This window comes from Tachypleus tridentatus, chromosome 10, assembly GCF_004210375.1.
Source record: "Tachypleus tridentatus isolate NWPU-2018 chromosome 10, ASM421037v1, whole genome shotgun sequence".
NCBI lineage: Eukaryota > Metazoa > Arthropoda > Merostomata > Xiphosura > Limulidae > Tachypleus > Tachypleus tridentatus.
The window spans coordinates 140,245,041-140,271,854 of NC_134834.1; the positions used below are offsets into that span (position 1 = coordinate 140,245,041).

At 31.5% G+C, this 26,814-nt stretch overlaps 1 protein-coding gene across 3 annotated transcripts in view; it reads right to left on the bottom strand.

The window, feature by feature from the left end:
* LOC143230453 (otoferlin-like) overlaps positions 1-26,814 on the bottom strand; it is a 208,001-nt gene that overhangs the window by 88,829 nt on the left and 92,358 nt on the right. For all 3 annotated transcript variants that reach the window (XM_076464034.1, XM_076464033.1, XM_076464035.1), the window contains 6 exons: positions 8,584-8,642; positions 7,693-7,781; positions 7,180-7,279; positions 3,321-3,553; positions 1,908-2,023; positions 1,623-1,770 (listed from right to left, as the gene is read on the bottom strand). In XM_076464034.1, the coding sequence (XP_076320149.1) occupies positions 1,623-1,770; positions 1,908-2,023; positions 3,321-3,553; positions 7,180-7,279; positions 7,693-7,781; positions 8,584-8,642 (745 nt within the window). The remainder of the gene's footprint in view (positions 1-1,622; positions 1,771-1,907; positions 2,024-3,320; positions 3,554-7,179; positions 7,280-7,692; positions 7,782-8,583; positions 8,643-26,814) is intronic.

A 26,814-nucleotide genomic window follows, 5' to 3' on the forward strand; every position in this document is an offset into this window, starting at 1 on the left:
CCACGCTTGGCCACGCCGGCCAAGTTAGCACATACATAGCTTTACGCAATACTGGTTGGACTTTCCGACAAGTTGCTGCAAACTTAAAATACTTCTCTAGATTATGAGACCGAGGCACGTGAACCTGGAAACAGGAAAAGATAAGCAGAACACCTAAGCACAATGACAATGATGTTGAGTATCTTCGTTTATTCAGCTTTCGGGACAGAATGAAAACTGTCACTGATTTTAATCATAAGATAAACGATCATATATAAAATGACAGTAAAGTGTCCAGATCTACAGTATCAACGAGACTCAATGAAAATTGAATACTTAGTCATGAGCAGTTGAAAAACCTTTATTTCGATCTTCAAATATTGTCAAAAGACTAAAACTTGCTAAAAAAAAAGTACAGAAACTAGACTGTTGGTGATTGGAAAACTGTGTTATGGATGAGTGAGTTCAAGTTTCAAATATTTAGTTCAAAGCGTAGGTTGTACTGCTGGTGGTAAAAAGGTGAAATATATGTACCTCAATAAATAGCACCTACCATAAAGTAGGGAGAAGACAGTGTAATGGTTTGGGAGTGTTTTCTGATGAGAAAACTTGAGATATTTCCAAAATAGATGGAATAACGAACTGGTGCAAGTACCATTAAATACTCACCCAAATATTGGTTTGTGTATTAATGGTAAAGAATTTTACAACCAAGAAGATAATGACCCCAAACACTCATCCAACCTATGTAGAAATTACTTAGGTAAGAAGGAAGCTGCTGAAGTCATTAAAATGATGCAATGACCTTCATAGAGCACCGATCTTAACCCAATTGAGTACATCTAGGATTTAATAGCTAAAAACTTGACAAATAAAGAATTACTTCTCAAGAAACATAAGAGACATTTGAAGTAAAATCACAAAGGACAATTTTATTAAATATCTTGCAACAATGCCTGAAAGACTGTCTGCAGTTATTAAAGCACCTTTACATTAAAACAAAATATTTACTGTTTGCTGAACTCAAACACTTTCACTGAATTTCTGTTCTACTAAATATGAAGGGTAATAAAACTTTTGTACCTGTGATTTAGCTTTCGTTGTTATTTGAGAGTAACCTTAAATATAATTCTTGACTTTGTCCTAACAATTTTGCCTGATACTATATCTTTATTGTATGAAAACATATTAGATCACTTTCAATGATACGTTTAAATTCCGACACGTCTTGAGACTACAGATGTAGATTTTTGTTTTGTTTTTACCGTGGGGATCCTGTTTCAAACTCTTAAACTTGGTAGAAATCACAGATCTTCTAACAGGAGTTATTACAAGATAAATATACGATCACTATAACTTTTGACAACCACTTTAGTGATGAAAGCGGAAAGACAAAAATAAACATTAAAACTGTGAACATTGATGAAGTAACGTTAATGATCATAGAATAATTATTATCCTTATAACTACCATTGATAGGATGATATAATAAATATATACACCTTAAGACAATTGTTAACATATTCACAATTACTGAAATGGTGACGAATTAAATTTAGATATAATAACATTTAATTATTTAGTGGCATTTCAATGACCTTTGATATAGTACACGCTAAATTTATAACCATTAGATAATTAACCTCTTCACGACCACTGGCGTGGTGATTGAATAAGGCGCCGTATCAACAACTAATTCTTCTAGTACTTTTGCCTGGTTGTCTTCGTCACCGCTTGAGCTCATATAGATCAAATTATCACTTACTTTCCGTGTCAAGGTGTGAGTTGAGCCTGAAAGTGAACCACAAGAACAAATAATTTATACTGACATTAAAAATTACATCAGGTATAAAAGAAAAAGAATGTAATACAATAAGCTAAGAAATAAAAAAACACTACATTTCTGTGTAAGAAACAGAGAAAGTTACCATATTCTAGATGTTCCGAGCCTTTCAAGGAGGCCTTTTCTTCATCATCAGACAAAGGGCGATGTTTTCCCAATCTCATCATACTTGCTAGACTTTTCATTGTAGCAGGAAGAGATCTAGTGAAAACGCAAGACAATTACTGAAATCATCACTGTCTTGTCTTTTTCTATAAGTTTTTCATTTAAGATCAAAGTATATTTTATTTTCTTAGATAACAAAAAAGAGCATTTTGTACACAATGGTTAAACTTCGAGGGCATTATGAATCAAGAATAAAAATGATTTTTTAAAACATATTACTGGGTTTAGTATAAAATTAATTAATGTAACTGAATAATCAAGAGTGTAATATTAATTTAGGCCTTGTTTTAATTTCCTGCGCTAGCTAAATTGTCATAGATATTATAAAAATCACAACAGAAAAATTTACATTTTTTAACAGCTAGAGAACCTAACTTAATATAATCTAGTCATTTTATGTTTTCATTATATAACATCATCCCTTTCCGCCCCCCACTAATACAGGGGTAAGTCTACGGATTCACAACGTTAAAATCAGGGGTTCGATTCCCCTCGGTGGGCTCAGCAGATAGCCCGATGTGGTTTTGCTATAAAAACACACATGCACATACACTCGTACCTTCCATTAATTTTCATTTATTCATCGTTCCTAATTCAAGAGGAAAATATAAATATTTGTATCGTTATATAGGAAAACTGTGCTTTATCATCTAAAACACATCCAGAATTTTTTTCTCACACATACAAAAAGAATAATCGCATTTTCAGAGTAAATCCTTGGGTTAATTGGTTATTTGATGGAGACTTTTTGTAAGTTTGTCTGACAGCAGCTTTCAACATTGTCACTTTTAATTCAGGTTTTAACTTTAATAAAACTCTTATTAAATGTTAGTAGTAATATTAATAGAAATAAAGATAAAAGTCAGATATTTCAACATTATAACGGATATCAAGCATACAAAGAAAATAATTACTTAACTTCAAATACTGAAGTAATTTGATGTTTGAAATGAAATAAAATTAAATGTTATTGAGCTGGAAGTGTTCAACGAATTTCGTCATCAGGTTACTTGAAGAAGATGCTTTATCTATTGGCAAAGATTGTCATCACACTTATGGTTTTGATGATAACCTGAATTAGTAGATCGAAACATTTTCTCCAAGAACGCTCTAAGAAGTGATGAAAACAGATGACTGTCTCAAGATGAATTTAGTTTTCCTTTCTTTACTACAAAATACCTTATTTTAATATTCTGAAATATCAATTTATTCAAAAGTTGTCAAATGCTCACAAAGTAACTCACTGTACTGAAAAATGTGCATTGTCACAGAAATAAGATACATCGTTACAGGATATATGTATATACATATGTTGTTATACGTATCTTTATACCGTTTTCTCTCCGGAGATTTTGGAGGAAGTAAACTGGCAAGCGATCCCTGGTGAGAACCCACTCCAAGCTCAGCTCGTTGACTAATGCTACGTTCAAGATTAGCAATATTCTCTTCAATGTCGATGAGTGCTTGCCTGTCATCATCAAAGCTTCCATATTGGAAACCACTGCTCTTCCAATTGCCCACAGAGCCATCTGGTGCTGTGTAACTCACTTCAAATGTTATGTCGATCTTATGGAATAACAAACAACTTTAATTTCTTATGTCTGTTTTATTTAGTGTGTACAACTAAAATGTTACAGTCCCAAGAGGCTTAATCTTCTTGTTTAATTAAATATGAAGTGAATTGTTTTACATAAATTTGTAATTCATACCATAAGCAACTTAATGTCAATGTAACGACGTTAGTATTTAGCTTTAAACCTGTCCATAACCTTTATTCCTAATAATATTTTACGTACACAGTTTTGACGTAAAATATTGTTCTCAAAACACTTATTTCTCTTATCAAATGGTACAACTGAAATTTAACCATGAATATAATCCTATAACTCAAAATGTTTGGTACTTTATCATTATAAAAGTCATAAAAATACCAAAATCAGCTGAGTAGTAAAATTAAAGCATACTTTTTATTAGGGACGGCTCTATAGTCTAATAAAGGAATTTCAAACTATTATTTTATACTTTCAGTTTTGCCTCTAATGGCTTAACAGTAAGTCAGCTACCTTATCGAATTTCGACGCTCGTGGTGGGCAGAACACAGATATCCCAATATGTACCTTAGTGCTTAACAGTAATCAAACCAATTTTCAATTTTAATTTAAAACAAAATGATATATGATTGTTTTATTGTAAATTAGCATTGGACGTATAAAGTAATATTTTAGAATTATCTTACTTGAAAGGAAAATGCCAATATATATATACATCTTAAAATAAACAAAAGCAAACCAAAACAAAAATCAACAGGATCACCAGAGTATAGGGTATAATGTGGGATATAAAATCCAGCCTAGGTTTTGGAGGTGACTACGGATGTAAGACCCACATTACAGTAAGGATACATTGTTTATTAGTCTTTACCTCCGTTCGCCCGTTTTACATGAATAAATTCATAAATAATGATAAAATAATAAACATCAAATAATAAATTAATCAAATTAAATAGATATTATGAGAGCGAGATGTGGGTGCTCAAGCTCACAACGTCCCACATCTATATCACTCTTCACTGTCTGCAGAAAAAAAGAAATAAAAATACCTCCTGAAGTTGATATTCCTGTTCTCATTATGACGGTAAGGCATTAATTAGTAGCCCAGTAGACAATTATACTTGTAAAGAGGATACCATCCAGTTAAATAAACTAACTACTATAACACCCAATCACCACCCATTAAGTTGATTGCAACTACCAAATTTCAGACTCTAAACAAGCCTTTATATGTGAGAAGATGTTCATCCACATAAAGTAGTGCGAATTTGTTTAAATAACCTTATTAACAACTAAAAATAGTCATCAGAAACTTTCAGAAAATTTCCATAATATTTATTTTATTCATTCTTATATTTATAACAGAATATTTTATTAATTTTATTTAGAGTTTTCCTAATAAACCCAATTAAACATTAATATTTGCATCAATATTTCAACATTAATAACAAATTATTATAATTTGTTACACATATTACGAAATCAACATAATTGTGAAGTTATAATGCTTATATCAGAATAATATGGTACATTACTGTTAAAAGAGGGTAAATATACATTTCAAAAGAAACATTTTCTTTTATCAAACAACATTTAGATTCGTATCATTATCAATTATTTTAATTTCTAAATCTACAAAATGTTCCCTTACATGAGAAATTGAAAATAGTTCAATAATATTAATAACGTTATTAACAATAACGTGCAAATAGTGTTAAAAGCAATATTTATCTCAGGATTATTTATACTAATTAAATTATTTATATATCTCTAAGGTAAAGAAAAATATTCGGGTTTATGTCATTTTCAATAACCCTATTCTCCGAAATCTCTTTAATTTTATATGAAATAATTTAAATTTTATTTTTCAGTACAAAATAACTTCCTTTTTAAAAAACATTTAGGTGGATAAGATGTAGTATAGTTAAGTATTATAATTTATCTATCAGTATTGTTTACAATAGATTTTAGAATATTTTGTTTATAGCTAACGGTAAGCTTTAAACTCTTACAAGGAAAGACTAAATTATGGTTTACACAATTTGTCAATTACTTAAGACAATGACACTTAACTGCATAAAGACTGAACAATGTAATGGAGAAGTGTGACACAATCACCAACAACTAACGTTCATTGAATATATCTATAGATTATTATTCTTTGATAGAAGAGCATGACAGAAAGAAAAGATCAGAAAGTCACCACCATCTACCTACCATACCTACAACATTTCAGTAAAAAACTCAAACACAGAGCCAAGAAATTTAACATAGAAGTCCGGTGAAAATCCTACAATACCTTAAGGTCCGTTCTGGTGGAAAAAAAAAAAACAGCAACCTACCAAAGAGAATCTCAAAAACGTCATCTATGAAATTCCGTATTTCTGCAATGATGCATACATTGAAGAAACAGGAAGAAAACTTACGACAAGAATAAAATAACATAAAGATAATACAAGACTCGTGAAAACACAAAATTCAGCCACTGCAGAGCACTTCATATCAACTGGACACGGAATAAACTATGAGAAAACTAGAATAATCGATACAGACAAGAAAAAATCAAAAAATCATTTACACTAACACTATTAAACCTTCACTAAATAGAGATTCCGTATTCGAGGTGAGTAACCTATGGCTACCATTGGTTGAAATACAGTAAATCTTTCCTCCAATCAGAAACAGTGATAATCCAACCAATCATAACATGTTTCCACAATTCACCAGAACACTATAAAGGATCAACAACACTTTACATACACACTTATCGCTGTCCCAGCGGGGGACAACTGTCCGGCTTTTTGGACTACGGGGTCCAGACTTGCCTACTTCCCTTGTGCCGCCTTCATCTCGCTCGGAATTCTCACTCGACAGGTCCATACTGCCCCCCTCACTTCATAGCATCAAACAAACCAAATTAATATATAGGAAATCTCACACGCACAGAATGATAAATAATCTTCTACGGGAAAGGTCGAAGAGGAACTACAACGTTCCTGAACGCCCCTGTTGGGAAGAAAATTCCTCAGACTTCTCTCTCTCTAAACTAAACCCCAGCCAAGGTTTTGTTTCGGACACACACACTGACCTGAAAACGAAAGTCGAAAGCCTTTCGAAACGTCGTCCTCTACACTTGTGTCTCCACGACAGACAGTTGCCGTCTTTTCTACAAAGTTTCATTATAGATTATTATTGCTCATCAGTCAAGTAAAATAATACAAAATCAAAGAAAAGGACTGCGTTAAAAACTGCAAATCCAGATTTCCGACTAATGATATTTTCTAATAAATGAACACAAGATCAAACAAAAATAAAAAGCGCTGCACAAATCAAAAGGTTCTGTACAGTACAGGCTATAATGTGGGATTTAAAATGTATCCTAGGTTTTGGAGGTGACTAAGGAAGTAGGATCCGTATTGAAATGGGAATACTATGAGACTTAACCTCGCTTCGTTGGTCTCGTGAGAAGAAATTCATAAATAATAATAAAGTAGTATGTGTGGATATATGTATATATATATATATAGACAGAGATGGTATCTATTTCCTGACCTAGTGATACAAGAAATTTGTTAGCTCTATTTTTTATTTCCATACTGATTACAAAGTATTTTATTCCACTAGATGGCGAAACCAACTTACCCCAATTGGCATGTTGTTGACATCTAACAACATATCTGTGAGGGTTAAGTGTCCGTCTTCTATTAACTGTTGAAGAACAAGTCCGTAACATCCAGTTACTCTGTAAAATAGTGTTAGAACCTTTATAAGATCATAAACTTAATTGTAACATAATAACTGTTTTATTCACTATTGAACATTCTGTTTCACATCTTTTCCTACCGTTAAATTTCTAAAGTTGTAAATAATCTGTCATAAATTGTCAAACAAGTAGTACATAATGAACTATTTTAACAACAGTGCTGCCTTGTTCGATCTGAAGTTTTTACTCCAGATTGTTGGATTGAAGTTTACGAAAGAAAAAGTAATCTCTAAAATTACAAATTTTTGTTTAAAAATTTTGAAGTACATCAGTATTTTCTTCTTTCACACTCTTTTAAAAAAATTTTTAAAGCTTTTTAGTAAAGATTCACCAATATCTAGTATAAGTGATCTATGAAAAAAAAAAAGACTCAAAACTTGTCAGTCACATACTTATTAGTGAAGTATTTGTTGTAATTGAGCAATTGAACTTCCAAAACTTCGTGACTTTCAACAGCTCTGGCTACAGGCCACTCAAACACCTGTAATGTGATAAAAATAACTGACTTACAAAAAGAAACTCAACGGGTCTTAATTATGAAACTAATCTTAGTATGTGTATGTTATTCCTTACTGAAAGTGTTTTCGATTTTTCAAATTATGCCATTTTCCATGCTTATTCCTTATATAAAACATCCACACGTTTTTTTAAAGTATTATCTCTCCTGTTTAAAATAAATAAAGACATACATTGTCATTATTTTGTACGTAATCTATAAGCTTTATATCTAACTTCAATTTCAATTTTTTATCCATAGAATTCTTTCTGTTTTCAGATTCATTGCGTTTATTCAGAACTGCCTACAATTTGAAACATTAAAGTTATTGTTTAATCGCAAGAAGGCTTTTTTACAAAACGTATCTAAATACTAGGCATTTTAATATTTTATTGAAGGTTTTCATAACTCTTTCACTTCAATAATATTTTTATCGCAATAATGATAAATTTATTTATATCAACACCATTTTTCAAAACTACCGAGAGTGATGCTGAATTGTCTGCTTTTCAAGTGTAAAATGAGTCCATTTAAATGTCAAAAAAGGACTGTAATGTTATCATAAATAACATATGTCGAAGCACATGAACAAAATTGATGTGTTAAAAATCAACACATTAATAATAAAACTTTTTCGAATTCTAATCACGAAGTTCTTGGTTATTATCGTACACTTAGAAAATGAGTTTTGTTCTATACGTTTTTCAACTGAAGGTACCTTGACAAAGTTTCAACTAAGATATTAAAGAATACTGTTACGTTGAGAAATTAAAATATTCCTACATACCTCGTCAAATATTGCAATATCATCTGAGTTTTCTACAACCTTTGTATAGCGGGAAACTCCTGAAAAGAACGTTATATTAGTTGTATTTTTAATGTTTTGTTTCATATAATAGTTCATTTTGTTAATATGAAACTTCTCCACAAGTTCGGAAGGAACTTCAAAGCTACTAAGCATTTCTAGAAAAAAATGTTTTTGTAATTGTTTAAACATAAACTTTGTAATACATTAACTGTGAGCTTGAAATAAAGCGAATCTTGATAATTGAGTCATTTTATATATTAAGGAAATTCGAACTTGTTTTTGCCATATTTTTATACATGATTACAAACCAAACAGAGCTATTTATATTTACTCGTGAATAGTAATCAAAACAGCGCTCGCTGGTATGTTTGAGAGCTAGCAGTCAAATGTTGAAACGAAAGAAACTGCCAAGAATGGAACAGTCTATATAAAATACAAGCATTCCAAGTGCTGAATTCAAAACATTGATAACAAAAACGATTCCTTTTCTTCATACGTTTCTCGACAATACTGCTAGAATAACACTATTACACTACTTATTTTTTTTCCAAATTTTGATTTAATTATTTCAGTGTGTGACAAAAAATGTAAAACAAAACAATTTAGGCCTCCAGTTGTTTTGTGGCATATAATATGGCTCATGGAGCTAAAAACTTTGTGCTTAACTATGCAGACTCCAACAAATTAAGTATAGAATTGTTTGATATCTACATTATTCCAGAGGTGTGAGAAAACTAAAACTAAACCGTAGAAAAAAGGGTGTATGAAATGAAATTGCCATAGTCTCCAAGATTTGCGAAGTACAAATGATCACATGACAATGGTGATTTCTAATCTATATAAAATAATCTAAATGACGTTGTTCATAAAGGAATATCAAAAAAATATTGTGATCATAATGGTTATTTTAATTAATTAGAACTGTTTTCTTTAATCCTAGTTTTACAAAGGCAAGTCTTTTGTAACAGTTTATATCTTCAACTGTGACTGTTGAGAGTATCGTCATAATAGTTTAAGTCTTGTTTCCTGAAGAAAAATAATATATAAAAAAATTTAGGATTGCAAGTCAATTATTTAGCTCCAATCTTAAATTTCTGGGTTTGATCCGTGCAGTGGGCCGGCTTTGTGCTAAACATCAAAATAATGTTCACTGGCTGCGTGTTGACTGGTATTTAGCTTGTCTAGCCTGTTAATCAGTAGATTCACGACCCAGAGACTTTTTCATAAAACACGTTTCGCATATTGAAGATAAAATAACACAATTCATTTAAATAAGCGTAGCCCAACACATTTTAGCTAATGTTGTGTTCTAGCTGCTTTTTTTTTTCTAATCGATCAGCTCAAACTCATAGATGGTTATTTTAATGATTATAGGAATCTAAAACGCAACCAAATAACAGTGAGAAAAGGTGAGATACCGTTTTTCATGCAATGTTAAACATATTTATTTCCCTTTTTTCGAAAGCAGCTTTTATTTCCTGATGGAAGGAAAATTTAAAATGCACCAATTTACAGAGAACATAGTGAAACGAATCTGAGATGGAAAATGAAATATTTGTGGTTACATTTATGTTCTTAAAATATTTTTGCCTCTACTGTTATTATTTTTCATTTACTTTAATGTGTTGCACAAAAATTTCAAGTACAGCTGAAACTGACATTAAGATTTATTTGATCAAAGCTCAGTGCGAACAGATATCTTATACACTAAATAGATGTTAACTTTATAAAACAGCGTAATAAGAAGACTTTATAAACTGCATGAAAGTTTGTTCTCTACTAGAAATAAACATGTTCGTTGTTCCTGTATTAAGTGCAATTTCGTCTAATACAGGTTATCTTTTTTCTTTATAAAGAGTTCAGTATGCTTTGAATCTTATTGAAAAATATGATAAAATTAATCCATTGGTGTGTATATATACATATGTAATTATTTTTGTCAATCCGTAGTATTTTAGCAACCCACCTTACGTCCGTATTCCTTAATAAACAACAATACTAATAATTGTAAAATTTCTTGCATCGAATTAGTATAAAACATGAGTGTGCAAATATAGTTAGATTAATATAATTAATCTCAAAGTTTTACAACTCAAGAGAAATATGAAATTATAACACTAGCCAAAAATATAAGTAGATGTTTAAATTCAGGTTTTATATGATTTATAAAATCATTTCTAAAGAAGAACTCTCCTAAAATTCCAATGGAATTAGTTTTAATTGCTTTCCGGATAACTTATCTTGCATTTTCTTTCTAAAATCGAAAATGGTTCTATCAAGTTTCCTTCTTATTGCTCTGTCAATCTTCTAGTAGAAAACGAAAATGTTTTCCACTGGAAACTTTATTTTCAGAAACTATCTTGATCTACACTTGCCTTAAACTACAGGCTTAATTTATTGTTTTCATGCAACAATCTTCTTTGTAAATAGGAAACCGAACATTAAACTTGTGATTTACGATTATCATTAAATATCTGAACATACACACTATATTTCCTTCTTCTTTCCTCTCATATTCTTCTATAACTAGAACTGAGCTACTAAAGAGGTCTAAAGAATTAAGTATAAAATTTCATTAAAAGTTTAGTAGAAGTTCTTTCTTACTCTTTCTAAATCTGAAAATAAACATAATACTCACTTAAGTGAAGCTTACATTAAAAATAATTTATTTTCAGTTTATAAAATTCTTGATTGAGTCACATTGTGTCAAGTCGATTTTCACTCAGTTTTATTAGTTTTTTTCATGATAATGATGCTATTAGAAATGCTACGTGTGAAAAAGTAATAATCTAAGTATAATGTTTGATATTTTTAGTCCTTTTGTGTTATTAACTATTACTTTTAAAGTAACTTGCATTGAGAAGAATAAATACTAATTTTAAATTAGGTTTTCTTAAAGCCATTTTTACCTGAAAGCTTAGTACAAAAACAACGCTTCTTTTGTATATGAGCAGAGAAGTTCCCTCAAACATTTTCTGTGTGTCTCTTGTTGTTATATACAATAGGTTATTCATACTTTACCTCTCCTGTGGCTCAGCGGTAAATTTGGACGTTTATGATAATAGAATCGTGGTTTCGATACCCTTGGTGGTCACAACAGAAATAACCTATTGTGTAGTTTTGTGCCTAACAAAACAGTTTGTGCTTTGCCCGCTAAGTTTTATTTTTATAAGCCTTTAGATTTATCGTTGACTACCGAAGGTGATAGATTCTGTATTTAGACGAAGAGAACGTTAATTTGTATCTTAAGTATATTCTTCCAGGGTTAGTGCTAAATATTGTTTACATCAGATAAACTAAATATCTTTAACGTAAGAAGCACAATAGTTAAAACTGTTTTTTAAAAATATCTTCATAGTGCCGAAAATTGTTATAAGTGCGACATATCATTACTTTTTCAGACGATAAGCATCCTTCCCAAACATCATAATATTATCGCATTCATAGTAAAAAATATTAAAGCTTTAAAAATCAAACTTTCGTATAAATTAGAGCTCTATGTCAAATAATGTAGTGCGTTGGTACAATGTAAGTTATAAATAAAGAAATAAAGTACAAATGTAATCTACCTGTATGAGGTTTTCGCTTTTTTTTGTAATTCAAAATTATTCTTTATTTCAAACAGTAATAAAATTTAACTACTTTAAAAATTTTGATACATCTTACAATTGAATAATAGATTTATAATGGACATCATGCTAAAACGTTTTAGCAAAGGACAACATTTCAATACACTTTAGTTAAAACGTTTGTAGAAGCATAATTTCCAAGAAGAATCCATTCAGTACGTTGTCTATTATAAGGCTGTTTTTCAACTGGTCTACTTTCTAACCAAAGAAATTTAGGTTATTTTATCTTTTAGAAAATACAATAAAGAAGCGTAGAATGATTAACATTTTAAGTTGTGCCAAAGTTGAGCAAAATTAAACAATAAATAGATGAATTTCGAAGTGCTTATAATATATTTTTTCATATCATTCAGCTACAAAAATTATAGCTGTGATAATGTATCATAGTAGTAAACTCTTCATTCGAATAATAATTTTTAAAACAGTGTTTTAAATAATCTAATATAAACAAACTTTGCAGTTGTAAGTCAGCATCGTAGAAAATTAGTTTCGAGACATTACTATACATCATGTATTAGTTTCGAGACATTACTATACATCATGTGCAAGTGATTGTTTCACACACATTTCGTATTTCAAATTGCAGATTTTGAATAAGGATGACGCTGCTTGAGAAGAATACATATACTCACATGTATATAGGTTTAATCCGTTGAGCCTCATGTGTATATAATGGTATGTTGATAAAAGTAAGATTGTTTTTAATCCAATCTATCAGGTACTTTACTAAATTACTATATTAGATGTAATGTATTTCAAACTTAAATCTCGATTAGGGAATTACAAACTATAATGTTGCCAAGTGTGTGATCGCCCCAATTTCCAAAGTGAATTTGGCACAGAAAAGGTGTTAGCGTTTATTCTAATCTTAAACAACACTTGTTGTTGTGATTTACAAAATATGTTTCATTAACAAACTTGATTTTTGATTGTTATTAATCATTAACAGTTGATACATTATGTGAATTATTCATTTGAATTTAACCTTACGTACTTATTAATTATCTGCTGCAGTGTTCACTGAAAGTACTATACTCTTTCTGATTCTTGTGTAAATGATCAAAATAATAACATTTGTTTTATTATAGTAAACTTACAGAAGTAAAGCTACGGTTGATAATAACCAATTCCCTCATTCCTATTTAACTTAGTTTACAGTACAAACACGCTTGTAAAGCCAGCTGGTTGTGTTTTACAGTATTTTCATTTGTTTGTAGCTTTAGTTTTCGAGACTATAGTGGCGGCGCCAGGATATTTACGTTGGGAGGGCCTGAGGTAAACTGTGGAGGGGCTTCCCAAAATGCCATCAATATGAAGTGTAAATGGTAAATTATAGTAATGTAAATACCAAGGTACATTTCAGAAAGGTGTGCTATTTTGAATTGCGTATTCAATGCAGTTTTCATTGGAAGCTCATACTCTGATTAATAGTTCATTATTACAAATTAGAAATAATCTGTTTATGAAAATATGCGTATATGTAAAAGAGGAAGCTCACCTAAATTCCACTAAAGATAATACATAAAAATAAAGAAAATCAAGATTAGCTTAGATTGAACATTTAATATACCATTAAGAGTAAAGCTACAAATCAAAAGAAATATAACATAAAGACATACGTTTACATAGTAGAAACGAATTATGCCATGTGAAGTTAATACACTCTGAGGAAAAGTAAGGTCACTATCAGGCTAACTATCTTTCATCATGTTGTGTTTATAGTCAATATTACTTCTAAACAATGCGCCTGTTCTGGTGATTTGTAACAAATGTGTCTATAACAGTATCAACATTGAGTTGTTTTGCCCTCCTGGAGTTTACTGGTACGACAGCAAGGTTACTGGTGTGGTTGTTACCACTGCTGTTGCACAAGTATGTCTTGAGAAGCTTCAGACATGAGAAACTTCTCTCACAGGCAGCTGAAGTGACAGACAGTGTCACAGCGATGCATACAACTTTGTGGAGATCCATGAAGGCATCCTTGTATGGCTCCAGCATGGTTGCAAGTTCCAATGGTGTGGATACTTCCTGCCCCTTGTCTTTCTTCCTGGTAATTAGCCGGTTCAACTGGTGGACCTCCAATGCGAGGTCATCCTCTGCCACACCATAGTTTGCTGCCATTCCTAAGAGTGCTTGCTTGTCCAGAAATGTGGAGTGTTTCGGGTTCAATGCAGTTGCACCCATCAGAACACTGCAGGCATCAAAGGAGAATCTTCTATTCAGCTCGTTGAGCATCCTATCTATGATGGCATAGAAGGTGTGTCTCCCGGCACACAAAGAGCGGCAATACAGCACATGAGTTTCAGAGCGTTCAGTACGTTGCTATGGGATGCATGACACATACTTCCGTCTTAATGAAGACGTTGAGTTCTACAGATCTATGTCTCTTTGATGTTAATTGTTAAGCAACAACGACGATTGTTATTTCCATATTTTATGAATATATGTAGGTAACAGTATTGGGCGCTGAGTGGGGCTTGGCTCGTTTGCGGGGGCTCAAGCTCCCCAAGCCCCCCTTGGCGCCGCCACTGCTAGACTAACAAAAATGTAGTGAAAACGCGAACAAATATGCATTGGTTACAAGCATTTTAGGATAACTTCAAAATGTGAATGATATTATTAAACAGAGAAAATGCACACATTTTGAAGCATAATCGTGTACAAATACTTAACCTCAGGAAACAGAAATAAATTTTCAGAAAATTAAGCAAATAATGTTTTCACATTGAAAGTGAAATATCGCTTGCAAAATAATGTACGAAAAATATATGTTAACAGAAAGTCATCCTCTATCGTTAGTAACATCTTATTACCTCTTAAGTAGTTTTTATACAGTACTATTCAAATGTGTTAGAGCATTTTTTTCCAATTTATAGGACTAATTAATCCGTGCTATTACAGAATGTACATTTCAACACTATGATAACACTTCACTGAGCTTGTTGACAATTGAATGAACCATAGTGAGAATACTTATCATTTGTTAGAATTTCCATATACTTGTATGAAGGATATGTCATAATAATTCTGCTTGAATGACAATACTGATCAAATTTAGGGTATGAAATAACTGTCATAGTACAACTTGCAGTGTTTTAACTGTGTATAAAGAAGCTAGTAAGTAGCTAGCGGGTGGTACGGGTATATGCTAAGAGAAATAAATTTAATAGCACTCCATAAATAAATATTGATAAAACCAGTGTTTAACAGTATATATTTAGTTGTGTTGTCATGCTGAGGCCTAAAAGGCGTAGAGAACTGTCAGTAGGGCAGAGAGTTCGAATAAAAGCTTTACATGATGCTGGTTGGACTCTCCGACAAATTGCTGCAGACTTCAAGTGTTTCCTAAACAAAGTATACTATAGATCGTAAAACCGAGATAAGGAAATTGAAAATAAAAAAGGAAGAGACAGAACACCTAAACTCATTAAGACTGATAATTAGGTATCTTTGTTTATGCAGCTATCAGGACAGAAGAAAAACTGTCACTGACCTTAAGCATGAGATTAATGCCCATGTATCAAGTGATTGAAAACTGTCTAGATCTGCAGTATCAAGAATAGAATATTTATTCATGTAGCAATTTAAAAACCTTTACTTCAATGTCCAAATATTGTCAAAAGACTGAAATTTGCTAAAACTTACAAAAACTGGCAGCTAATGATTGAAAAAGGGTATTACAGATGAATGAGTTCCAAGTTTGAAATATTTTATTCAAAGTTTAGGTTGTACCTCTAGTAAAAGAAAGTTCAAGTAGGGGGGGGGACTAGTGAGATGTTTTGGGAATGTTTTTCTGCTCAGACGACAGGGAATATTTGTAATACAGATGTATTAGTGGTTAAGCGCAAGCATCATCAGATAACGATCCAGTCGTTTGGTAAAAATATTTATTACCAAAAAGATTATGACCCCAAGCACTTATCTAACCTATGCAGAAATTAGTTAACTAGGAAAAAACTGACGGATTTGTTCAACTGATTCAATGGTACCCGATCTCTCTTGCCCCTCGCTAGTACAGCGGTATGTCTCCGGATTTACAACGCTAAAATCAGGGGTTCGATTCCCCTCGGTGGGCTGAGCAGATAGCCCTTTGTGGCTTTGCTATAAAAAAAACACAAGGTACCCGATCTCAACCCAAATGAGCAGACATGGGATTTGATAGATCAAAACTTGAAAAATCAAAAGCTACTTTCAAAGAAACTTTAGTAGAGTGTTTTAGTGTCATTTGGAGTTAAGTTACAAATAAAATATGTTGCAATAATGCCCGAACGACTGTCTGCAATTATTAAAATAAAAGGAATACATACAAAATATTAACTGTTTGCTGAACTAAAGTACTTCCACTGAGTTTCTGTTCTACCAAATACTAAGATTAATACTATTTTGATGTTTCACCCGTAACTTGTTTTTCATTGTTTTTTAAGGTAGCCTGAAATCTAATTGTTAACTTTGTTCTAACATTTTAGCATAGTACGTCACTCAACTTTACTTAAGATTGTCAAATGACTTGCCATATTTACTCACCTTTATTCAATGTTTTCTGCGACAGCCATACTAAGCCGTCTTTAATTGTCATCTCTGTTATTGTTGAACATACTTAATTGTTTTAAAGCAAGTAGTTGAACGAAAATATGAACGAGACAGCAACATTCTTTTTGGATCTGATAAGCTGACAAGGTAGATCATATCTTAATAAAACTGATAATTATTCATTCATTTGATTTCGTTCATTGAATGTACTTATGTAAAAATTCTCCAGACTAGACAACACGAAGCAAGCAGTTGAAATCAATAAAAACCTACTTAATAAAACTGGCGCTCGTGCTTCAATGAATTGAAGTTTCCTCTGGCAGAAGTTTAAGAAATCACAACTTCAGAAACTCAAGCAATCGAATCTAATTAGTTTTGCAATGATATTGAAATTATTAAAGTAAATCGGAAAAAGTAGATTTCAGTTGTTGGTCTAATTAAAAGTACTGACTGAAGTTCCTTTTAATGTAGAAATAATAATGTTTTCAACGTTAAAGTATTAATCAAACTTTTTGAATCTTATTTACCTTCAAAGAATAAAAATGTGAAACTAGACTAGAAGCTAAGGAAGACAGTGTTTCTACATCTACCTGAAAGCGTAACAGTGATCTTTAAATTTACTGGTACCCCTAGTACCTGAATGAATGAACGTGTAACAAATTATGCAGCTATGTAAAATATATTTACATATTTTTTTGGAATACATTATTAGTTTATTTTGTTAATGAAGGACTTAAGGAACATTTGTAATGTTGGGATAAGGTATATCCCTGCTGTTATGTCGTGCTTACGATATGAATTATTTTTACGATTGTATGATACCGCACGCCATTCAATATTTTAAGTGTCATCTTCAAATTAGCATTTAATAGAATTTAGTTGAATAAAAAACGTTAATTTCTAAAACCAAAACGTTTTATTAAAATAATCTTCTAATAAAGATGCTTGGTTGTTTTGATCATAAAGCTACACATCGGAATATCTGTGATGTGTCCAAAGAGGGGGAAATCATGTACCGAATTTTAGTGTTGTATGACATGAAATTAAATACTGAACTACCAAGTGACCTGGTTCAGATGTAACCCATTTTAAACATTCCAAGATAAGCTGCGATATAGCATAGTGAATGTTTCTTTTATATGAAGGGAAATCGAAACGCTGATTTTAGCTTTTCAAATTCCAAGACTTACTGTATGGTAATTCCAAACAGTATGGTAGAGATACCTCTGGAATAATGAAATAATCCAGAAACTCGTCCCTTTGATATGACTTGAAGATGAATCAAGAATAAACTGTAATATGATTTATTGTCATAATATAATTTCTATATTTGTCCCGCAGTATATTTTCTACGAGAGAACTTCCATATTAAATCATAATATAATATGGATGTGATAGTTTCAAAAATAAGAAGTAGCATTTTGGATTGGGATAATATTCTGGAGATTAAATAATATAATTAAAACTGATTTAGAAAATGCATGACTAATATTAAAGTATGCCATATACTAAAATTCTATACTCTTATGATTCGTAAAGCGTAAATACATATACTCTAATGCATGCTGAAATCTATCGAAATTTAATAATGGGGTGTTTCAAATGGTCTCCCGGTGACACAGCGATATGTCAGCAAAATCACAGCGCTAGAAACTGTGGTGAGTAAAGTATAGATAACCTATTGAGTAGCTTTGCGCTTAATTTCCAAACAATAAACAAATATTTTATTTACGGTATGAAAAATACAGAAATTTTCTAATACACAATAATGTTGTATATAATACATCAGCATATTCAAACATGTTGAATTTTATACTCAATTCATATAAAATAAAATTATGATTCTAAATGCACCTTATGTGTAAAGAGTTTGTTTATTTTTAGGAATGTTATATTTTATAACTGAACAGATGCATCGAAGAAACGTGTTTCTCAGTCAGTTTTTTATGGTTGTTTAAGTAAAGTATTTCTTCTATTAATTATCAAACAGAATCTAATAAAGGCTGGAATTTTCATCATTTGTTCGCATTTAGCTCATTCTTCATGTACTGAGCAATGATCTTCCACTGTAATTCGTGAAAGGAAACGACAATCTACTCAGATAAACGTTATATTCTAACTTTAATATCATCAGTGTTTCATAATTTTACAGTTTTTCATGAAGCGTTGCAAAACAAGTATTAAGAGAAAATGAAAGAGAAATCTTAAAAACAAAAAATTAAAATATCCCTAAAAGATTAAAACATATTAAGAAATAATTATTTGTTAATGATGTATTTAGGTGGAAAGATAAATAGAATAAATAACTCTTGTAACCTCTTACATTTTTACTAACAGTAGGTCTCAATGAGTTATTTGAGCAAGCTGTGTTATATAACTAAATTTGTTAACAGATGTGCGTAAAATTGCTTTTATAAGTTATAATAATCCACGTCAAATTCTATATGAATTGAAGAACTCTGAAATTACCTGCGATGCTGGATTTGAGGGCTACAGCAAAAGCCTTATTGTATGTTTTAGTGTTTTTATTTTGAAGTAATAATAAAGTACAGAACACTTATGTAAAAATATATAGTTGTTTACGTATCGCACTTAACAGAAAATGTTAAAATATGAAATTTGTATATTTTATTTATTTCTTCTTTTTTTATTCGATGCAGAATGTTGTTACTTTGGACGAGACAAATGCTTCCATAAAATAATCTTTAAGTGACATTCAGATGGTGAAAACTCACAGATTCCTTCTGAATTTTAACTTTCAAGTTATTGTATGGTCTTTATCAACGGCCCGGCATGGCCTAGCTCGTAAGGCGTGCGACTCGTAACCCGAGGGTCGCGGGTTCGTGCCCGCGTCGCGCTAAACATGCTCGCCCTCCCAGCCGTGGGGGTGTATAATGTGACGGTCAATCCCACTATTCGTTGGTAAAAGAATAGCCCAAGAGTTGGCGGTGGGTGGTGATGACTAGCTGTCTTACACTGCTAAATTAGGGACGGCTAGCACAGATAGCCCTCGAGTAACTTTGTGCGAAATTCCAAAAAACAAACAAACAAAAATGATACGTCAGTAGATTGATTCTGCTTTGCAGGTTTTTATCCGTTAGATATATTTTATGTTAGTGATTTTAAATACGCCTGCAAATTAACATTAGTTTATAGATTTGTATATATCTCTGATATATTAATTCAGCGACTTTGAGGTGCCAGTGATTTCATTTGTCCCTTATTCAACATAGTTTGATTCTACTTTATTCAATCTTATTATTTGCACATGAATAACAGAGAAGTAACATTAAGTTTTTACTTTTACTCGTGCACTATTTGTTATGTTTGGGATTTTGATATATCAGTAGAAAAATTGCACTTTTCAAGTTACTTTTAATTATTCTCCACATCTGGTAACAGTTATGAGAACGCCAGTTATAGCTGAGTGAATGAATTATTTTATATTGGTTGTATGTGACGTACACTTATATATTCAGAGATAATTTTACATTTTCTTCCTATTATTTCCACCATCTGTCGTCTATTGTAATAATTCACCTGACATTGTCACCAACATTGCATCATGCGATACAAAGTTGCAATAAAAATAAATGTATCACAATTATATTCGGGCATTGTTTGGCATTTAATGGCGATGTTGTAAGTCACAGAAACTTATTAATTTTAGGTAGAATATGTAACAACCCTTTCTGACGCAAAATATTCGAACACTGAAATTACAAAAATGTGTTCAGATCAGTTTCCAAGACGAGGATATCTCTCGTACCTAATGGCATTAGAAAACAAAGGAATATGGATTGATTTGGGAAACCAGGGCCGCAGAGAAAGAGAACTCAACACGTTGTACCTCAGTCATAGTAAGCAAAGTTCATCATCTTGTAACATGTGACGCTCCACGAATACACATATCAGTGGCAAAAACTGTCCATGTTTATCAAAGTACAAAACATAGTCAGAAGAATTTCAATCTTAACGAACAACTCAGTTCAAGTGCATACAAGTTACTTCTTTAACATATCCGTTCAACCATCGCATACTTAGACCAGCTAGGAAATGAAACGATGTTCATGTTATTATATAGAAAATATACAGGTAAGGTGGACAAATGGCTTGCATATGGATTTCTGTGAGATTGAACTGTTGAAACGTACACTAGATGAGATTATGAAAAACCGAAAGCGAGGCTAAGTATTATTTTAACGTAAAAACGTTTTGAGAGAACATTTTATAATGAAAACTACGTTGCAGAGCTATTGTCAAAAGGCACGGTCATTATACAAAACATATCCGACCGTGGCAACATGAAATTTAACAAAGTGGTGAGTTTCCAGATTGTTTCAACAAAACCTATTAAATCTAGTTAACCTCTGAAGAGAAAATTTTACTTCCACGAAGCACACGGGTTACAGATTAACGTAGTAAACCACTGTAGATTCACATAAATGCTAATCTCTAAAACTTCTTAAAACTCATTTTATTATACTTAACATAAGCAAATGCTAACAACTGAAAATAATTATTCATTCAATAGAATAGTTTGCAAAACGTTATAAATTGATTTAAGAACGTCATCAAGATATGTTTTAATAAGAATGTGTGATAAAATATGTAGGGTTTTTTTTTTTCTGACAGCTAACACTAGATACTAAAATGTGATAAAATAAATATGTTTAGATAAATATATGACAAAATATTACATTATGGTCGAATCAAAATGAGTTTTCAGAGTTTAGATCTCTTGTTCTATTGCTTTTCTTGCCTTAGTTGTAGAATCTTATGGGAGATTGAAAATGTGATTGATTATGATTACGTATCTTTATCTAATCTCATGTGTATTGAAGTAATACACACTGCTGTTGATTAAACCTAACTTGTGCACACATCTAGGATGGAAGAACAAATGAGACATAATATCTAAGATAATTGTGATCCATTTGTAGACTGAAAATACTATTTATTCATTGAAGACTGTTTTTTTATTATTTTTAGTTTGTGTGTGTCTATTTCTTGCATTTTACACATTTCTTGATTAACCACTACCAAATCGGCACAGTGATACAGAATAACTTGAGAAAAGTTGGTCATAGATGTGGGGATTGGATTCCTTCTCTTCCAATTTCATTTCTAGTTTCAGAAAGATTATTAGTGCTGTACATCCTTCAACATTAGAATGAACTATGTAACCACTATTGTTAGAATTATTGAACACAGTAAGTCTTTCTTTTCATTATTGATACCTTTATGTATTTATTTTGCTCTTTTAATGTTTAAGGTGTTCAGAAAAAAAGAGAAGCACAATTTTTGTGTTTTGTTACAAAAGTGTTTTTATTTCACCCATCCATCTTGTGTATATATATATCCACGAAAAGAGGCATCTTCATGGAACATTTATTTTCATTATACAGATATTTTAAAGTTTGTTTAATTCATTAAGTACAGTTGAGAATAGATGGACAAAGCTACATCGATTCATTCTGACAACAGAAATATTATATCACTGAAATATATCGAATAATAAATATGTTCCAATGTGGTTCTTTTGAAACACAGGCTTCAAAACTGTGTTAACATTTTTCTAACCAATGTCATTGGGAATTTCGAAACATTCAACATAAATAAGCAATGCATATTCCACATTTATTGCCATAAAATCTGAATAGATAATTATTTTACCATCACGAATGTTTTAAAAAAAACTTATCGGTCGATGCACTTGCTCTGAAACCTGTGCTAATAATGAGTCTACCTTTATGTAATGCATTCTAAAATGAAACCCAAGCAGCTGATACAACAAAAACAACAAACGTTGTGGGTCTCATTACATAATGTGTACATTAGGAGTAATGTAGGTAAGGTTTAGAGAACAGTTTCTCAATTAATCCTATAGCAAACACCTGGGTAGTCGTTCACGACTCATTTAGTTCCATCAACCTTTATCACAGTCTGTTAGTTACTTTTGTTTATATTTTGAGAAATAGTAACAGGACGTATAATTCATGACCGCTTGAACGTTTATAAGATCCCTTATTTCCAAAAAATAATAGAAATACAACAAATGCTCATTTATGACCACGTTCAAAGATATTTTCTTCACAACTACAAAGGTTGACTACGGTTATATGTTATATCCGTGGACCATGCATCTTGAAAATAGCTCCATAGTATAGTTACCTTTTTTGAAGCATCCCTTATAGGAATTTCATGTCCAAAGCACAAAATGCCTCCCTTCGTGGCTTCCATATTACATTTAGTGTACGAGAAGGATGATTTCTCATACCCGTTTCAATAGTCCGGTCGCACATTAATCAAGTATGCTATGATAGAACTTGTATACATGTGACTTGCTTTGATTTTCTAGAGAGAGATATTGATTATGTAGTGTACTGTGTCCTGGGTACGTGGACGGCTTTTGTCATTGATTTTTGTATTAGTTGAACCTCACCTGTAACAAAACTCCGTATTTATCTTACCACTACTGATATACCGCACATCACACATCAGCTTTCTTGCTAGATAGTTCTGGCGCTCAAAGTGAAGGAATTTGTTTCTCTAAGCCATTATGTTGTAATGTAGTTCTGGTACAATCCATCCACCGCTACATCACATCGGTTGTGTTTATCATGTGATTTGCTGATTTCATTATTCAAAATCCTTTTAACATAACGCATTTAACCCTTTTGTTAACTACAAATTGCTCCATGAAAGAATGAAATACATTTTTTCAATATAAAATTATCAATAACACACTTACATGATTGAAATCTTGTCTTGTACCTACAGTTACTACTTAATTAACTTTTTTCTGCAGAAATCTCGAAGCACGTGATAACGAAATCAAAATAAATGTAGATAACCAACAAGTCATGTTCAGGTAGAAAATTAAATTGGTAACAAAGTAAATTCGAAATAAGACCAAAGATTTTCGGAGCCTTATCGTGTAATAAACAAAAATATATGAATGCACACCGTTCAATGAATTCCACATCTTTCCTTCTTTCCAACACATCTTTCTGTATACAGCTCGCATTAGTTAATTACACTCATCAGAGCGGACTTTCTGAGACTATTCTGGTTGATTAACTCCTCATAAAACACTAAGGAGTATCTGTGTTTTCTATTTTACCTTCTAACGAAGTCTGCGATAAGAACAAAAGAAATGTGACGTCGGACGTGACTAAATCTTTGTTTTCTCCTCAGACGCTTATGTCGTAAGCACGTTTCGTTGGTTTTAAAGTATAACCAGAGAACTACAGACTTCGAACATATTCGTGTTTATTTCAGTTTCTAAATTATTCTAAAGGTATATTCTATTGAACAAACTCAACTGATAAAATGAACTAGATTTTATAATATAAATATTTCTACTAAAAGAGGATCAAAATCTCAAATCTTTGTGCCTGGTTGTAAGATTTTATTCTTCAAAAGGAAAAATATCTATTTTACTAGAAAACAAGTAAATCATTTAAATTGCGTTTAACATTTAATTTCACATAAAACCGCGCTTATTTCCGTTGTTTATTTCAAAAGCACATAAGAAGAAATATCCTAAATTCTACACAAAAGTACAATTTCGATCTCTTGTTAAAATCATGTATCTCCCACATAAATATTTACTGCAAGATTAATATATGACCACTTTAAGCCCTCTAGTAACACAATGGTATTTCTGCAGACTCACACCGCTAGAAACCAGGTTTCGATACTCGTGGTGGGTAGAGCACAGATAACCGATTGCGTAGCTTTGTGTTTGATTTCGAACAAATGACCACTTTAAAAAGTTTCTACTACGCCTAATATTATTTTTGACTATTAACTATTTAAATAACAGAAATTGACTACAGCATGTAAATTGAGAATGTTAAGTTTATGTTATAAACAAAATATACGGATAAGTGATAAAGCTAGAAAGATATATTTTATAAAAAGCTTGGACAAAATTCTTCTGTTTGAAGTGTTCGTGAAAGAAATGACAAGCGAGATAACAAAATGCTTATCGCTGTGGTTACAAATGATTTAAGTTTCATATGTGAAGTAACAGTAGAAATAAATCGCTATAGTAACAGATGATTTAAGTTTCCTGTGTGATGGTACAATGTTTATTGCTCTGGTAACAGATGATCTAAGTTTAATAGATTAAGTTTAGTTCTTTTGTATAGAAATTTTCCACTTGGTATAGCAAAATATCATGTAAGTGTCGGGGAATAGGTACAGCAAAATAACTAAATTGTTTAACTATTTATCATGAAATCAGCCAGGTATTCTTAAAATATTTTCATCATCAACGTAAATTAGTTTTGGAGTAACTTGTATAATGAACTGTGAGCACTTTGAAGATTGTAGAATTCTTGAATTTGGACAAGTTGAAATTGGCAGTGTTAGAAAATAAGCAGACCACACATTGTTAACTCAAACCGACATGCATTATGTACCCTTTAAATACTATTTATCAAAAGATGAAGCATGTATTGTCAAGGTTCACCAAGTACATACTCACAAACATACAAGCAGGTGATAAAGCTGGAAAATAACTTTGGTGGATAAATATCACATTATTAGAAACTTATAAAAGTGTTCCTGGGTTATCTTCTGTTTCCATCATGAGTGATTTATCACAGAAATAACAATAAAATACTATTCAAAAGCATTGAACCATCAAAATATCAAATATGATTTCAAGCAAGAGCCCCACTTTTTTGAAAATAATATGTAAAACAATAAGTAGTTTAGAAAATTTTATTTTAAATTCTAAACACTTGTTTAAAGCTCGAATCCTATTGTTCATGATAGCTAGCATGTTTGAAGGGAGAAAAAACTTATAATTTTAACTTACAAACCCATTGTTCGTAAAAGAGTGATCGCCTTAACTTTAGTCTGATAAACTTTTTCAATAAGGTAAAATTTCTCTCCTTAATTAATAAATATATTTACTGTTTAACTGGAAAACTTAAGCCTGTCTCATTAAATAAAATACTTTTTTATTGATTTCAGATCTTTTCTTTAACTTACCAGTCATAACAAATAATGGGTTATTCTTATTTGTGTCCATAAAAATAGCATTCATAGTCAACGTTGTACAACAATAGTGTATTACCCGTCAAATATTATGGGAAGAGTACTACCACCCCACCCCATAGTATATTATAAACCCCCGTTTCATAGCTAACAGAAATAAATGCGTATTTTACAAAATCAAACTTTACCAACACATAAGCAAAGGAGTACAGTCGTGGTAGTCAAACGTTAGTGAGCCAATCAAAATTAAAACCACTCACGAAATGAATTCATGGCGTACTCATAGCATAATTCAGTTATTGGTATAAATCAGTTAGATTAACAACTTTTAATGTATAGAAAAGCCAGTGCGTTTTGGTAACACTGCCTTTCAGCAATGGTGTTTACATCATGTACCTTAGCAATAAAAGTATAACCTAATACTATTATAACAAGTATAAAAGACAAATTGATACTTAAGTAATTTCACCCAGATAACAAAACTTATGCCACGACCAGCAGAGAACTGCAGTGTCAACTTTTCTCAGAATTATGATAAAATTATTGTGGTTTTGGTATGTTGATGAACCCTGTAAAAGTTGGAAAAAGAAAAGTTTCAATTAAAGGTGCGTTTGATTCTTATGTGTAAGGTAACATGATAGTAATAATTGACAGAATGTTTTGTTTTCTTAATGAACTGTCTTTTCTTCCCAAATATATGAAATCTTCTACATCTTTTTATAATTTTTAATTTGAATTTATTCGTAATTATGCTCAATTTCCGCTTTCAATGAGATATTGATTAATGTTTGAGTTAATTGAAAATAAAACGATAACAAAAATGATGATATCATATTGTAATGAAACTGCTGCTTATATGATCTAGAAAAACATTTTTATCCCGCAATGTGCAACCTCCAACATTGCGAAATTGTTGTCCTGTGTGCATGCAAATTTGCAATAGGAGGTCAAGATTTTCCTGTTTTATCTCCGTTTTCTGTCACGGAAAATCTTATCTTTTTCCACTCTCAGGGTGCAGATTTGACGTCTTGAATAT